This window comes from Plecotus auritus (genome assembly GCF_963455305.1).
Source record: "Plecotus auritus genome assembly, chromosome: 5".
Taxonomy (NCBI): Eukaryota; Metazoa; Chordata; class Mammalia; order Chiroptera; family Vespertilionidae; genus Plecotus; species Plecotus auritus.
This window is the reverse complement of record NC_137776.1, coordinates 25,695,863-25,713,137: the sequence shown is the minus strand read 5'-3', so window position 1 is coordinate 25,713,137 and position 17,275 is coordinate 25,695,863. Positions and strand designations below refer to the sequence as shown.

The 17,275-nt window shown below is 40.0% G+C and overlaps 1 protein-coding gene across 2 annotated transcripts in view; it reads left to right on the top strand.

The window, feature by feature from the left end:
* The window catches only part of EPHA4 (EPH receptor A4), a gene marked incomplete at its 3' end in the record, with an annotated part of 137,586 nt that overhangs the window by 109,117 nt on the left and 11,194 nt on the right, over positions 1-17,275 (top strand). For both annotated transcript variants that reach the window (XM_080669977.1, XM_080669978.1), the window contains exons 9-15: positions 2,698-2,756; positions 4,612-4,725; positions 4,976-5,161; positions 9,079-9,140; positions 9,576-9,785; positions 11,665-11,814; positions 15,469-15,662. In XM_080669977.1, coding sequence (XP_080526103.1) covers positions 2,698-2,756; positions 4,612-4,725; positions 4,976-5,161; positions 9,079-9,140; positions 9,576-9,785; positions 11,665-11,814; positions 15,469-15,662 — 975 coding nt within the window. The remainder of the gene's footprint in view (positions 1-2,697; positions 2,757-4,611; positions 4,726-4,975; positions 5,162-9,078; positions 9,141-9,575; positions 9,786-11,664; positions 11,815-15,468; positions 15,663-17,275) is intronic.

Below are 17,275 nucleotides of genomic sequence, written 5' to 3'. Positions count from 1 at the left end.
TTCTTTTCCAGCATTCCCTGTACTTTTGTAGGGTCCTCTCCTCCGAGTCACACTGCGAAGTAAAGAAGTTTTGCCTCTAATTTAATTCCCCCTCCAGGTGTAGGAGTCTGAGGAAAGGATGGACATGTCAGCCTTATAATTAATGATCCCTGCCATTTTGCATTTCCTCCGGCTTTGCACGTATTTAATGAATGTGCTAGATATGAAACAGATAACCCCACCCCTGGGCAGCTTGAGGCCCCTTGTTTCTATATGAACGCAGTTGGTACCAAAGCTCTCCTGCTCTATGCATTTCCCCTCCCCTGCCTCTTTTTAAAGTAGAGACGTTCCAATCAGTATTGGAGATCTAAAGTGGTTTAAAAGATATACTTGTAATTTTAGATAATGCTTTTAGGAGCTCTGATAAGATACAATCTCTGAGGCCGGCAGGATCCTATCACTTCCTTGGGACATAGCCATGAGGAGTTTCCCTGACGTGAAATGTTGTTTTCATGGTCTCTGACTTAACACTCCTGTTTCCTTTAAAAGGGGAAGGGTGGGGAGTGGTTTGGAAGGGACTACATCTTTCTTCCTAATGTTTGGTTGCAGCATACTTAAACTTGTTTAGTTTCCTTGATGAAGAAGTGGATTTTGAGAGCAGAGTGGAATACAATTTAAGTGGATTTACTGATATAAAATGTAAAATTACTTATATTTAACTCTCATGCCATCATATAACTTCATCTGCACTATAAGAAGTATGTGAAGTGTGAGCCGGTTCAGGGCAGACACATTCCAGTACTTGCTGAGAGGGTCATGGGTGAATCTCTTCCTTGCTCCCCCATTCCCTCGTCTGTTCAGTGGGACTGAGTGTGTGTCTGTCTGCCTGATGGCTTTCATAGAGTTATGGTGAAGATGCAACTAAATAGTAGATGTGAAGGCTGTTCTAAAAGTGAACTACAAACTAAAAAGGCAAGCTATTATTTGAGTCTTAATTCTCATAACTGGGTCTCTGTTTACTAAGCTGCTTCCTGCTTTGCAAACAGTTAGGGGAGGAGTAATGAGAGCACTTTGAAAAGTTAAATACAGTGCAACAGTGCAAGGTGTTATTATTTGCAAGGGAATTACACACACTGAGGGACATCTGTTGGCTCTGAGGGGCTGACTGTGGAGCTGGCTCCTACATTGCTGACAATGAGGAGAGGAATGCGGGTGAGAGGCCTGGAACATGTGGCCATGATAGGGCTGCCTCTGTCCTTGCCTGGCCTGGTAGGTTCTCCCTTTACATGATCATCTGCCTTCTCTACTTGTTCACAGTCAGGAATTGGTTACCAGATTCCAACAGGACCTTTAGGGAACCTTTGTCACCTCAGAGCTTCAGTTTCCTCATATGTAACAGTCTTGACTGATCTCTTTAAAGCTCTGAGAAAATACAAGATCATTATAAACTCCAATGTCAACTTGACATTTTTGACAGAAACATAATGTACACATTGTATGCATTAATTTGGTATCATCTTCTCAAACTTTAAAGAGCTGTAATAGCAACTGAATTAATTTTTCAATTTCTTTATGTGATATTTATACACATATATATGCATACACACATTCTATATAATAAAAGCCTAATATGCTAAGTATCTGACAGTTCATTTGATCAGTCGCTATGACACGTAGTGACCACTAGGGGGCAGATGCTCTGACTGGTAGGGTAGCTTGCTGCTGGGGTCCGGCCAATTGGGACTGGGCGAGAGGGGTCAGACACACCCTGGAGCCCTCCCACGGTTCTTCCTCATCCCCGATCGTGCACCAATAGGATCCCTCAGCTTGGCCTGTGCCTTCTCACAATCCAGGATCCCTCAGGGGATGTCCGAGATTTGGTTTCGGCCCGATCCCCACAGGCCAGGCTGAGGGACCCCACCAGTGCATGATTCTGTGCACTGAGCCTCTAGTACATATATAATGTATTAAGACTACTGGCTTAAGTTTTATGTATAACAAAGATTTCTGATCCCCAAAACTTTATAACAAAGCCAGATCTCACTCCTAGAGGATATTTGGAAAAATAGTGAATGCCAACTGCAAGGCCATACACCATTTTTGGAAAGAGAATTAGACTACAAATGGAAACTTCTCATTTTCACTTTTGCAAGTTTTCTACAAACTCTTGAGGAATGTAATCTAGTACAAAGAAAATATTTACTCTTGAAGGTTCCAATAATAATTGAGGATTTTGTATGCAGCAGCTGAAACCAATAACCACAAGACTATTGCTTTAAGAATATCATATAATATGATAATGAGTTACCTATCACATACTGAACATTATTGCTATTTGATTTATGCAACATTCTTCCATGGAAACTATTTTAATTTAGAATACATATGTGGAACTTAGCCAATAAATTTATAATCTATCTCCAATAATATACATTTCTTTGAGGATTTGAAGTTGTAATTTTTTTATAAAATATTTGCTTTATCACCTCAATTTAATATAGTGGTTAGGAGCAGAGGCTCTGCACTCTGACTGCTTGTGCTAGAAACCATGATTCACTAATAAGATGACAGGTTATTCACCTTGTTAGTTCACTCCCATAAACCTGTTTTCGCATCTGTGAAATGTGTGTAGTGTATCTGCCTGATATATTATGGTATCAAAAACTTACGTTCTTCCAGCTTTTGAAATTTGTTTTCTATTTTAATATTTTTTAATAGACGGAGTAAATACAGTAAAGCCAAGCAAGAAGCAGATGAAGAGAAACATTTGAATCAAGGTACAAAACATTGGATTAGAAATAATTTTAGTTTTAGACCATGTCTCCTGTTTTCAGTTTAGAAATATCTGAATAATATTCACATAGCTATTCATATTATATTCCTTTTATATAATTATCTAGATAATATACTTTGGGGTATCAAACTGAAACACGTGAATGGGGATTCTTGAAAGGGAGATTAAAGATGGGGGTTGGGGAAATTCCTTTAGAGTCTTTTTTTTTTTCTCCCCCTTTTTTTTCCTTCTTTTATCCTCCACTCTGAAAAGGTATTAGTCTAGCTGGCTCATTTTTGTAGTTGGATGGCAATAAACAGGTAACAATTTTTTTTTCCACATTAGAAGGTAACAGTTTTGGAGAAGGAATAAGGAATTGAACTCTAATTGCTATGCCTCCTCTCCTCCCCCCCCCTCCGCCCCCCATATGTAGAATTCAGGACCATCAATATTTCTTTAGTGGATTCTAGTTCTTTTGATCCAAAAGGGATCAAAGAATACATTCAAAGAATTGGCTCTAGAATGACTTGAGGAAGAGAGAAGACTCTTAAGTGGCCAGAGGTTGATAACCCTCCAGGAACACTGTCCAGTAGAAACTTCTGAGATGATAGCACAGTGCTCTCCATCTGCACTGGCCAATATGTTAGCCAACAGCGACATGTACTGTTGGATACTTGAAAAGTAGCTAGTGTGAAGGAGGAAGTAAATTGTAAATTTTATTGCATTTTAACTAATTTACTTTTAGATAGCAACATGTGGCTAATAGGTCCCCTATTAGACAGCGCCAGGAGGTAAAAGGAAGAGAGAGAGAGACTAGCAGTAGGAAGAATAATTTTGAGAAAGGTTTTCTTGGGTGGAGTATCTAACGTTATAAAGGCTATATGGGGCTTGACAACTTTTTATTATTCACCTTGTTTTCTTTCTAAAACACTTTTTAATTTGCATGATGTATATATTTTTAAAAACAAAAAAGTCATTTTTCTGTGATAAGGACAAGACTGACAGGTCCAAAAAAATCAAAGGGATTGGGACATTCATTGTCTTATACCCTCTCAGTGCCCCAAAGCCCCAGGAGCTCAGGTAGGGGAAGGAGAGATGTGAATGCCAGCAGAAAGTTACTAGTGCATCTCTGGGCGGTTCCAGAGGTCACATTCTGAATTTTTTCCCAAGTGGCTGTGGGATATGGCTAAATTACACTTTCTGGTATTCAAACCATTCACAGTTAGGCTACATTTCCTCAGCTAAAGCTTCCAGGTGAACTTCAATGTCTTTACTTTTTCCCCAAACAGAAAAAAAGTGGAGATCCAGTATAGAGGCTATATTCTCAAATTAATTTGCTGAGATTATCCCTCTTGTCCATTTTAACCTAGGTTTAATCTTACTTTGTTAATTGTTGGTCACATCTTTAATTAGTCCAGATATTGGGCAAAAGTGTGACACCATGTAGACAAGGCCAGTTGAAAAAGAAAGTTCTTATTATCTCACTAAAGGAGGATAGCTGGAAATGGTGGGCAAGGTACAAACAACTGATGAGGAAACAATATTCAGCTAACACATTCCAAATTTCCTTATAGAGACTCTCATTTTCTCCCTGGGATGAGTTGTTTTTTAAAAATTTGTCCTTGAAGTGTGAAGATATTTCAGGAAGTCAGGAGAGCTGCAGCCTCTTAAGTAGTTAACGATTCTTTGTTTACCCACTAATGACAACCAGAGCAAGAATTTAAACATTGTCATATGTCTACACCAAGTCTTTTTTATCGTGCTAAGAAAACGTTGCTTGTGCTAAGTATTTGTAGACTTAAGTTTATTAGTGGCTCCTGAGAAGTGTTTGGTCACTCTATCATGTGTCTGTTACTTAGGTGTTAGAACTTATGTGGATCCCTTTACATACGAGGATCCCAACCAAGCAGTTCGAGAATTTGCCAAAGAAATTGATGCATCCTGCATTAAGATAGAAAAAGTCATAGGAGTTGGTAAGTGTCTGTCTAATAAACATATTTTCTTTGTGGATATTAAATATCCATATATGATTATATAAATGCATATGGGTGTATTGTGTGTACATGTCTATGTGTAAATATCTGTGAACATGACATTTCCTGGCTTTATGTAAAACACTAACACTGTGCCTGGTGGGTAATAAGTACTCAACAAATGTTTGCCATTACTCTTTCATCTTGAATGTGTTTCTGGTCCACAGTCAATGCTTTTTCTCTCCCAAAGGTGAATTTGGTGAAGTCTGCAGTGGGCGTCTCAAAGTGCCTGGCAAGAGAGAGATCTGTGTGGCCATTAAGACGCTGAAAGCCGGTTATACAGACAAACAGAGGAGAGACTTCCTGAGTGAGGCCAGCATCATGGGACAGTTTGACCACCCGAATATAATTCACATGGAAGGCGTCGTCACCAAATGTATGCGGGTCACTCCCTTTACAAAGCCAAGTTAGAAGTTCCTGGCAAATTAAACACACATTTCTTTCCAGGGAAATGACAGATGGAGCAGCCCCACTGATTGCTAATAGGAGGAAATCAGTGCAGGACAAGTCATTAATCTTGTAGTCAGCTCTAAATGGGTCTATGGTTTAGGCTGATACCACTGGTTCCAAGGCAGCTTGTGTGAGATTTTAGGGAAATTAATATTGCAGATTTTTGGTATGCCTTGCCATCTTTCAGATCTTTGCTAGACCCAACTGACTGTCACAAGGTAGGCACAAGCAGATGGTAAGCACAATAAATTTTAAGTACTTTTCATATAAAACACAACAAAAACCTCGCCACACCTTGTGCTTGAGGCTTCAGTTCCAGATGCGGGGAGTGGATCTTGGGAATCTTTATTAGGCTGGGGGATTTGCTTGTCTGCTCTGCCTGATTTATGGCTGTTGCAGTTCAGCACCCAGTTACAGTAACACCTGGTTGAACTTTCCTTTTTTAGTCCATTAGCATTCCCTGAGCCTGCGAACCACGCTTCATTTAAAACACAACACAGCTCCACAGATGTATTTTACAAAGCAAACCCTGAATGCGTTGGTGAGGCTGGCTAAGACCAACTTATAAAATGCCACATGGACAACGCAGCCGAAGTGGTTATTACTGAAGGTGGCTCTGTTCCAGGAGCCGTAGTACCTCCTACAGTTCCTATAAGTCAAGGATCCTGTAAGCCTGGGGCTTTGTCTCCAGGAAGCCCAGGGTGCCTCTTACTTGATTCGAGGTGCCTGTGAAATGCTTCCTCAGAAATCGTGTACAGAGTGGCTGCTCCAACAGGTGAAGGGAAGGAGGAAGGGTTGGTTAAAGATTAAACATTGGACATTAGACCTGAGGCCGAGGGGGAGGTCTGACACAGGGCATAAAATCTTTAAGAAGAGAAAAAGAGGTTACTAAAAAGTGAGAAAGTATACACTAGTTCAGGGTCCCCACACTTAAACATGCATCAGAATCCTGAAAAATGTGTCAAATCAGTTTCCTGAACCTCATCCTCATGTGGGGTGAGGTCCATGAGTTCAAATTTAAGCTGTAAGTTAAGCCAAAGGTGCAGTTCCTGGGACCACACTTCCAAAACCTACGTTTGGCCTAGTGACCTAAGATTTACACGCTGGCTAAGCAGGTGGCCTTGACTCGTTGCTCAATATTTCAGTTTCCTCATCTGTAAAATAGAGATAACATAGAACTTGCCTCACAAGGTTATTTTGGATGAATTATTTAGGGTGGTTAGCATAATGCTTGGCACATAAAAAACAAAACAAACTCTAAGCGTTAGCTGGTGTTACTGTGTCTTGAGAAGTACATCTTTCCCCATCTTCAGAATTCTTCAGAAAAAGGAACTTTAGGGAGAAGGCTATACAGTTTTTCCAACTAAGGTGAAGGCTATAATTAGCATAGAATAGCTCTATTTGCTTTTTAAGATTAGTTTTACAGACAGGATATTTTTCTGTTGCCTGTGGCCTTAGGGGCTGCCCAGAGTCCTTCACTACTTTAATTAAAAGATAACATTCCGTCTAAATACTTCTGCAGGTCCAGTTTCTCAAAAGGAGGCTCTGTTCAGCTTGGGGTGTTTTTCCTGCGGCAGACAGTGATTTTCACAGCACCTCTGTAGAAGAGAGAAGAAACAGGGGATCTTTGTGTGAAAGTCCCACCGTGCCTCTAAAACCCACAGCTATTACAGCTGTAACTGTTATAAACGACTGGGTGCATTTGCATAATGCAGTTGTCACTGAATTAAAATGATTTAAAATTTCCACCAGAGGCGCTGTCCCCTCCCCCCACTTCTCCCCTAGCCACCCGCATCCCCCTCTGTTCCAGAGAAGGACCCGCCTCCACCCATGAGCCCAGCCTAGGCCAATTTTATAAGCCCCTTTGCTTCTGCAGATATTCATCTTTATTTCTCTTGTAGAGCTCATAAAGATTCTGACAAATGGATACTGTTAATAAGCAGAAAAAGGAATGTAGAAAAATTGTGAAGATGGTGCCAACAGTCGGACCAGGGAGGTGTGAGGGTGAAAAGGTGGCCTGGAAGAGTGTGAATTCATTACCAGCAGTTACTTGAGTAACTTTTTAAATTGACAAGGAGACTATAAATTCTCTCCACTACCCCCCTGTCTTTTGGATCCTCCACTCTCTTCTATGCACCTCCAGAGGGTCTGGTGAAATGGAAGTAGGTGTTAACCCTCCACCAAGAGGGTCACCCTTTCTCATGAGTTGACAAAGTATCTTTTGATTGAGGCAGGTTAATTAAAACTCATTTAGATGCATTTGTGTCTGTCTGGAAGACTGTGGTCACAGATGTAGAGGGTAAATGAAGCTAAGAACTAAGAGCTTCCTGTTCAAATTGATGGCGAGTGGAGAGGTGGACAGGGACCACCCTCACCCTCTCCAGCCAAGGAGAGAGACTGGAAGTAGTTTGACTCATCCTTCAGTCTTCACCACCATTCCTGCTTTTTCTGCCAGCTTTCCTTCATCACTTGAAAATAAAATCTCCAGGGTATTGGTTTCTAATCCAAAATTTTTGCTTTGGAAAGATTTCTTAGGACACCAAAAACACAATCAAAAAACAAATTGATAAATTGTACTTTGTTGAAATTAAAAATGTCTGTTCTTCAAAATTGTTGCCTGTGAAACAAAGACGTGTCCTTTTCCCCTCACCAGAACAGTCTATTCTGATAGGGGTTCTGGGTGGGAAATGTATTTGTATAGAATAATTTTGGGTGCTTTTCAGCAGTGACATATCCCAGCACATTTTCCCTAAGTCCAAACAGTCCACAATTACATCAATGAAAGTGTGAATATTTTTGATTTATTATCAAACTAACATTTTATTTTCCTCTCAGGGAATTTTTTATGTTCTCTTTGCTCTAAACCTTCCCTTAGTAAAATATTGAGGATTTATGCCCCCCTCTCCCCACTCCACAAATCCCCTTTAGAAAAAAGGAATTTCAGACCTTGAGTCCATTGCCAGCGATTAAGAAACTAAAGAATGGTTCTAATTTCCTAAGGTCCTCAGAAAGAAAACTAAAGTGAAATAAAAATGGTGTTTCCCTACTTCCCCAAACCTTAAAATGATTTTGATTTCTTTCCCAAAAAGAGAGAAAGAGAGGATGGAGTGGGGAGCAAGAATGTTCTAGAACTGAATTAAGATTGCTGTCTAGGATGAAATAATTTAATAAACTTTTTCTGTGATTTTGTTGTTGCTGAGGTTGGTGGCTTAAAGAAACAAATAGGATAAGTTTATTTGTAGAAAGGGAAAGAGAGAAAAAAAAGCTACAACCCCTAATCTGAGCAAAGCGAAGAAAGAAGTTAATATTGTTCATGCTTGATCTTTAAGATGTGTCTGAGCAATGAAGTCATCAACATAGCTACTGCTTTCTGAAACTTGGGTTTCTCCAAATAAGTAAAAAGAAAAAAAATAAAATAAGTTTCTCTGTCCATTGATTCCTTTAGCATCACACAAGTGGTTCTTCTGGGGACAAAATAAATTAATTATCCTAAAGATTTTTTTTGTTTTCCGCCTTTAAACAGGCCACTCATTTATCTTCCCCTTTGGCTTGAGAGATCAATTATCCATTCATGTGCTCCCTGGGTACCAGAGGCCACTTTAGTTAAAGACCTTGTCAACAAGCCATGCAAAGGGTTAACCTTCCAGATGGAACTTAAACCTACTCGTCTTTTTAATATTTCATTCCTAGCTCTCCACAGCTGAGGCATAAGCTTGGCTTGTTTTAATTAAATTAGATCACACAAGACAGGTGTCTTGGCAGTAAAATTGTGCACAGCCCATTTTTATCTCATTAACTGCAGTGCTCATCAAGGGTTTGTGTTTTTCTTTCTCAAAACTCTAGGTAAACCAGTGATGATCATAACAGAGTACATGGAGAATGGCTCTTTGGATGCATTCCTCAGGGTATGTGACTGCTTTATATTAAACCCAAGAATGTTGGTATTCAGAAAACTCTTACAGACTCCTTGCATCCATTGTATTTGGTGGCATTTCTTAATAGGGCAAAGGAAGAAGGGGAGAAATAGAGAATGATGTGACTTTTAAAAGACTATTAGATAATCCATGTATTTGATTTATTCTTGTGCTGTGGTACTGTATGAGTCTTAGATTCCTTACAGTTGGATAATTTCCATCTGTCACAGGAAGCAAACCCAGCTTCTCGGATATACCCACTTTACTAGTGAATTAGTGACTTTGGTCAAAAAGGCCCAGAAATAATGTTGAATTTGATTGCATACTGGATACAGCCATCAAAAAAGATTCAAATAATAGAAATGCTTGGTAAATATTAATTTGGCCTAAAGCTAATGAGATTGTTCCCAATTCCTTTATATGCAGAAGAATGATGGCAGATTCACAGTCATTCAGCTGGTGGGCATGCTTCGTGGCATTGGGTCTGGGATGAAGTACTTATCTGATATGAGCTATGTGCATCGAGATCTGGCTGCACGGAACATTCTGGTAAATAGCAACTTGGTCTGCAAAGTGTCCGATTTTGGCATGTCCCGAGTACTTGAGGATGATCCGGAAGCAGCTTATACCACAAGGGTAAGGAGGATTTGCAACCTCTGGGTTTTCACTCTGATGAAACTATTCCACTCTTCTTGCTTTGATGCTTAAGCCCTTTGTAATTACAATAGGTTCATCATCCTTCAGAGCCTCTTCAGAGTCATGCATCCAGTTTTGTACCATGTTTCCTAGACAGGGATTTTGAAACAGCCTCTATATGTGCGACCACTTTACAAAGCCACAAAGTAGCCCTTCACTTATTGTATTTTTTTTTTACACTTAATTTTTCTTCCCCTTCTTCCCTCCCTCCTACCCTTCCTGCTTTCTTTATTTTTTTTAGGTTTTCTATTTGGTTCTTTTTTATTATTAAAAATAACCTTATTTTAAACAGCACAGAGCAATGTTTCTAGTTGGTTGGCTACCAGCTCTGAGAGTGTATATACAGGATTTATAAAGCATTTACACTATGCAAGGTTTTCCAGTATTTAATGGCCTTCATTTTACTACTGGTAGATAAGCCAGGATTAGAGGGCAGTTAAGAGTTATCAGTATACAGTTAATGGCTGTGCTATCTTAGCTGGGCCATCAGAATATAAGATACTAATGGAATAAGCACAGAATCATAAAAGTTATTGGCCATTAGGGCTGACACTGTTAAAATCAACATGAAGCAGACAGTTACCAGGCATTTAATGCTTACATTTTGCATCTGCAGTCCTAAGCACTGGACTTTTTTTTGTTGTTGTCTGGTTGGTTATTGTTTTTTCTGGTATTGTTCATTTTCTTTGGTTCTAGTTTTGATTCTTACACATATCTTCTTTTGAATTCCAAGTGCATTCATTTAGGAAATAATGCATCTTTGTGAATACTGGAGATCTTTTATTTTATCTCAGTAGTTAGAGAGAGAGAAATTAGGGGAGTCTTCTAGAATGATACATTTACATAGATGAAACTTTAGCCAAATATTTAAGGAAGGCAGAGGCAGCCCAAGTGTCCTATATGTCACAGGTTTAAATGTGATAAATGTGATACACTAAGTTTTCAGAGTAAACGACAGTGAATCAGTGCAATTGCCCGTACAATATATTGTCCTGTTTATAGTAGCTCTAATAAAGCAAACTATTAAATGATGGCCTCTTGAACAGCTTAAGGGTATGAATTCAAGTTGAATTAATTTCTCTGGATGGAACCCCAGGAAATATGAAACTCTATTAAAAAAGACATTTGGGGCGAGGGAAGGGGATAAAGCATTTTTTACTTTCCTGGGACAATTGCTTTACCAATTTTGCAGGTGTTTTCTTTTTTAATTAGATGGTAACCAAAATCCTGCCCTCACTTTATTAAAGTCAATAATGGCTCTAGCATCTGCCATTATTTGACTTCATCCTAGAGCCTATTCAGTGTTCTCGTCTAGCTGTGTTGGGCATATTTCTCATGCTGTGTAAGAGTAGAATGAGAATGTGAATGATAAAAATTTTCATTTTAACTTCTTAGTTCATGATTTTAGGAGCAAAATTATATATTGCCTTTGTGCTGCTGGGTGACAGAATTTAACAAGAAGTCAAAAGGAATATTAGCTGCACATCCATTGCTATGCCATAGCTAACACATATCTCCTAAAACCTGAGATTCCTTTTCATCCACAACATTGCCTCGAGCAGAGTGTAGATAATAGGTAGGCTTTTTAAAAATAATTAAACCAATTACTTGTTCACTTCCCTGTGACAGAAGAAAACATCTGAGGAAAACTGTCTCTACATGGAAGACTTTAGTTAAGATAAACAAATCTCTTGTTATTGTTTGGAGAGCTAACTCAGGAATGCTTTTGTCCTGCTTGGCAAACATTAAAGACATTCAGAATCACAAATGCACATCAGTAATGTACTTTGGGAATAACTTATGGCTCGAATGTTCATAGGGTGGCAAGATTCCTATCCGGTGGACTGCGCCAGAAGCAATTGCCTATCGTAAATTCACATCAGCAAGTGATGTATGGAGCTACGGAATCGTTATGTGGGAAGTGATGTCGTATGGAGAGAGACCCTATTGGGATATGTCCAATCAAGATGTGAGTCTTTATGTTCTGAAATATATGCCTTAGCATTGAGATTCAGGAAGTTTCACATTAGTGTATGATGGAGTGTGTGTTGAGCTTGAAATGATACATTAAACTCAGGATTCTTAATACAAATGTGTCTAGTAATATAGTTAAACCGTATGGTGGTAGATTTCAAGGACCAAAATTACCATAGCCCTAAGTGTTATCGTTTGGGAGATGAATCAGATAGATAGATTTAGATAGATGCATAGAGTCGTGACATGGAGCAGTATTTGAACTTGGATAACTTCCAAATTCATACTGAAACAAAATTAAACTTTGAATTTGAAGAAAATGCAAGGATATATGAAAAACACACATTTCACATGTGATCAAATTGACATGAAAGGTTTATTGAGAGAAAACTAGTGAATATTTTAAAGCTGACAGAGTTGTAATTAGAGCTTGCCCCTTGAGGACTCTAAAATAAAGCTTCACTAAATGACCCTTTGTAAATTATGCACATCCCTTTAAATGTACCATCTGGACTACTTCGTAAGGGAGTATCCACAATGCCTGCAATTTTAGTAAAGCATTCAATAATGACACTAATAAGATTCCAGAGTAATAGAATTTAATTACAAACATCTCCAGTGAGAAAGGACCAAAAAAAAAAACAACAAAAAAAAAACCCTTCAACGGTGGGATCCTAGAACACGTATTTGCTAATTCTGGAAAGGTTTTAGTTCTGGAGTTGGAAATCAGATCACAATAAAATGAACACTCTTTGAACTTTAAAAATTATTTTAATATATGAGGTAAAATATTAGCACAGAGTTTATAGATGCATGGTATTCAATATCAACAGAAATTATATTTTAGGAAAAGTCATCTTTTAAAAAATTCTCTCTGAAGTGGAATGTTACCTGACCATCTGCTGTGTCCAGAAACACAGGGACTTGTGCAGCCTTGACAATTCAATGAAGAACTAGGTGTACTTAAGAAGCAGGATGCTGTTGCCTTATCAATAAAAGGATGTTCAGTGCAATAGAGAAGCTAATGAACTCCATGTCTAATGGGGCAAAAAGAATTCTCTAACCAGATTAAGAGGAATGGTCGTGTTGACATTGGATTATCTGTAAATTGTAAAGGAAGGTTGGTAGCAGATGGGAGGAAAGACAGCAGCTAGCATAACTGATAATTACAAGCTGGAAAAGGCTGTAGAGGTGAAGGGTGTACAATCTATTGTTTGATGTGACTATGCTATGCATATACCTTCAAGTACCTTTCCTGTAGCAACATTTAGTTTGGGGTTAGAGATTTTTAGAGGGACAAGGACAAACAACCTAAGTGAGCAAGTGATGTGTGTATTTACTTATTTTATATTTAAACTTGCCCCTTTTTTTCAATTGAGAGTCATGGCCAAATGCTCATAACAGCAGATTATCTAAAGATGTTAGTTTCCCTGCTCTAAGTACTTTTAGAATCTGTAGTTTTGATAGTTTCTATATTATCCTATATAATGAAGAGCTAATATGCTAATTAGACCAAACAGCAGAAAGACTGTCTGGATGGCCTTCCTGACGAAGCCTGGGCTGCGAGCACCGAGGCAGCCAGGGTTGCAAGGGCCGAGGCAGCTGGGGCTGTGAGGGATGAGCCCCTTGCACGAATTTTGTGCATCGGGCCTCTAGTATTAAAATAATTTTAGTTGTTTTAAATTTTTAGTTGTCTGCCTTTACCCCTGAAAAAGCATCTGAAACTGTTTCTCTCTGCAAATAACATTGATCTAGCACTCATGTGTATTTGTGTTGGTGTTGGATTCTGTGTAAAACAGGAATCAATAGGAAATGTAACTGGAAAATTACTTTTATGAGTAGAATTTGGCATATGGTGACTGAGTCAAAGTAGCTGTTGAAAATATGTCAAACTTACCAAGATTTTTGTTGGTTTTAATCCTCTGCCCTCCAAAACATTCAGCAGTAAACTGAGAAAATATGCTTTGCTAACCCACAAGTCATCTTGCAAGCTGGCAGTAGATAGGGAGCTAATGAAGGAGTATTAGTCTGAAGGATTATAAGAAATTGTGTTATCCCAGCATTAGCCCAATGTTGCTTACATTGTCATCAGTTCAATATAAAATGTTTTCCTCAAATCTAGAGTCAATACCATGCACCTGGAAAGATAAAAGAAAGTGAGGGAATCAAGCTGACCTAATGTGATTACTGGAAATAAGTAGAATAATGTTCAGTAAGGTAGCATATAGAAGTCTACTTTAGGAGAACTTAAATACTAATACAACAGGATGTTGTCAAAAATACATGGGGAAAAAAGGATCACAGGGCTTAACAAATCACCAGATGATTGAAACAGTGTGCTGGTTAAAAAGACAAGAAGTCATATGGGTATGTAGAAACTGGACCCAACTGAACTGACCATGTTATGTTGAAGGCTAATTGTTCAGCAGTAAATAGACCTACCGCAGGGTGAGTGCAGTGTGGTCATTGAGATGGCTACAGCCACTGGTTGTTTCCTTAGCAACTATTGCTTTGGTGGGAGAGGGGCTGGAGTGGAAAGATTGATTTGAAACAAATAAAACTTTAAAAAATCCCCTAACAGGCAAAAGCACCTCCAGAATCTCATAGGATGCCCATAAACAAAGTTTATGAGTCGCCAAGAAATTATGAAGTAATTCCCCTCTTTAAATTTGGCATGAGTCATGCTGTATTGCATTACTGGGATTTATGCCATGAAGAAGGGGGGTTTAGAGAAAAGTCAATAAGAAAAATAAGTAATAAATGTGAAGACAGATTACGAAAATTAGAATTAGAAAAAAGACTGTTGAATGATTTATTTATGTCTCACTAGACAGCGAGACCACTCTGAGTAGTAAGACAAGTATCATCTACATTTTAATTTTTTTCCTTACATGTGCCAGTGACCCCTTTAACATAGAAATGCCCTCAAAGAAGATGAAAAATGTTTTTGCTGTCACTTTTTAAAAAATATACTACACCTTTAACTGGGTCAAATGATAGCCAAGTAAGATGAAGAAAGAGGTACAGAATTGGCATAATGGTGTATTTTGGTCTCCCAAAAGTAAAAAAGGCTGGGCATCTAGAAAGATCGAGAAGTGTGGTATTTCAGAGGTTGGCAGTGTCTTCTGGATTGGGAGGTCAGGGAGGTGGCCTCTGGTTTTGACCCATTAGCTGTCTGAGCAAGAAGATACAGGCTTAAAATGATGTAAAGGGACTTGCATTTTGAAGGCAGCTATTAATACTTCCTAAGGAAGGCCTTTAACAAGGTTAGGGTCTCTTTTTCCTAAGAGTATTTTGCAGACGCTTGGGAGCAGAGTGGAGAAAGTCATTGCCCTGTGATTTCTGAGGGTCAGACCAACACCATTTACTGATCTAATTGGATTCTAATCACCGGAACATTGATGCATCTTCACTTGAGAGCTTCAGGTTGGCTTGGCCTGCCATTTGAGAACACCTCATAGCAACAGCAGGCTTGCCTACCCTGTTGCCAGCAATAGGCAGGTCCAGCTTGGCTTCTGTGAAGGAATTGGAGGTGTTCCCATGCTCAAGCTTGCTGGCAGCTTAATGTACAAGGAACTTGCCTATCAGGAGGGTGAACAGCTAACAGCTTGCCTGGCAGCTTAACATGTCATCCTGTTTTCTTCAATAGGTGATTAAAGCCATTGAGGAAGGCTATCGGCTACCCCCTCCAATGGACTGTCCCATCTCACTCCACCAGCTGATGCTAGACTGCTGGCAAAAGGAGAGGAGTGACAGGCCTAAATTTGGGCAGATTGTCAACATGTTGGACAAACTCATCCGAAACCCCAGCAGCTTGAAGAGGACGGGAACAGAGAGCTCCAGGTGAGCCATGCTTACTTAATAGTGATGTATGAAAGAATACATTAGAGATGGCAGGCAAGTGGTGACTCATGTTAATTCCTGCCTCTTAGTAAGCGGTCACTTCATAGCTCTCTGCAACTTGGGTGGTTTCTTTCTCAATTAGTGAAGTATTTATGGTAGTTCACCTCACCATTTTGAAGAGCCAAATATCTGTCAGGCCCCAAGGAATAGTTAGAAAAATAAATTAAAAACAACAACACAGCAACAGCAAAATTACTAAAGTGCTTATTTTATGACTAGAGGCCCGGTGCACGAAATTAGTGCATGGCGGGGGCGGGGGGGTTGTCCCTCAGCCCAGCCTGCACCCTCTCCAATCTGGGACCCTTCGAGGGATGTCTGACTGCCCGTTTAAGCCCAATCCTGGTGGGATCAGGACTAAACGGGCAGTCGGACATCCCTCTCACAATCCAGGACTGCTGGCTCCCAACTGCTCGCCTGCCTGCCTTCCTGATTGCCCCTAACCGCTTCTGCCTGCCAGCCTGATCACCCCTAAACACTCCCCTGCCAGCCTGATTGATGCCTAACTGCTCCCCTGCCAGCCTGTTTGCCCCTAACTGCCCTCCCTTGCAGGCCTGGTCCTTCCCAACTGCCCTCCCTTGCTGGCCATCTTGTGGTGGCCATCTTGTGTCCACATGGGGGCAGGATCTTTAACCACATGGGGGCAGCCATCTTGTGTGTTGGAGTGATGGTCAGTCTGCATATTACTCTTTTATTAGATAGGATAGAGGCCTGGTGCATGGGTGGGGGCCAGCTGGTTTGCCCTGAAGGGTGTCCGGATCAGGGTGGGGTTCCCTTAGGGTGTGGGACGGCCTGGGCGAGGGGCCTGTAGTGGTTTGCAGGCCAGCCACGCCCCCTGGCGACCCCAAGTGGAGGCCCTGGTATCTGGGGTTTATTTATCTTCTACAATTGAAACTTTCTAGCCTGGAGCAGAGCCAAGCTTTCTGCTTGCTCTGTGGCGGCAGCCATTTTTTGGGGATTTATGTATCTTCTATAATTGAAACTTTTAGCCTTGAGTGGAGGCCTAGGCCGGCAAGGGCAGGCGGAAAGCTTGGCTTCCTCCATTGCCAGGGAAACCCAAGCCTCCCTCCTGCTCTCTGTGGCTGTAGCCATCTTGGTTGGGTTTATTTGCATATTCGCTCCTGATTGCCTGGTGGGCGTGGCTTGTGGGTGTAGTGGAGTGATGGTTAATTTGCATATTGCTCTTTTATTAGATAGGATGCTGGACATGGACATTTTGAAAGAGGGATGAAATGTACCTTTGAAAGACATTCAGGTTGCTAGAAGCCATATTTTGAAAAGGGAAAGAAATATTGTGTTTGTAAAAAGTAAGGATTAGAGGACAGCTCTTTGTGCATTGCAATTTTAAGTTGACTTATAAAGTGTTAATTGTCACAAGAGATGCCTTAGGTTTCAGTTCTTGAAGTTTTTCTTTTTTGAGTCTTTCAAGAGTAGCAGGAAACAGGACCAAGATAAAAACTGATCAAGTTACAAAGCATGCAGACCAGTGATTGTGCCACCTGTAAAAGAGATAGTTATTTCATGGGGAAGAGGCAATTGAAGTATATCAGTCCAGA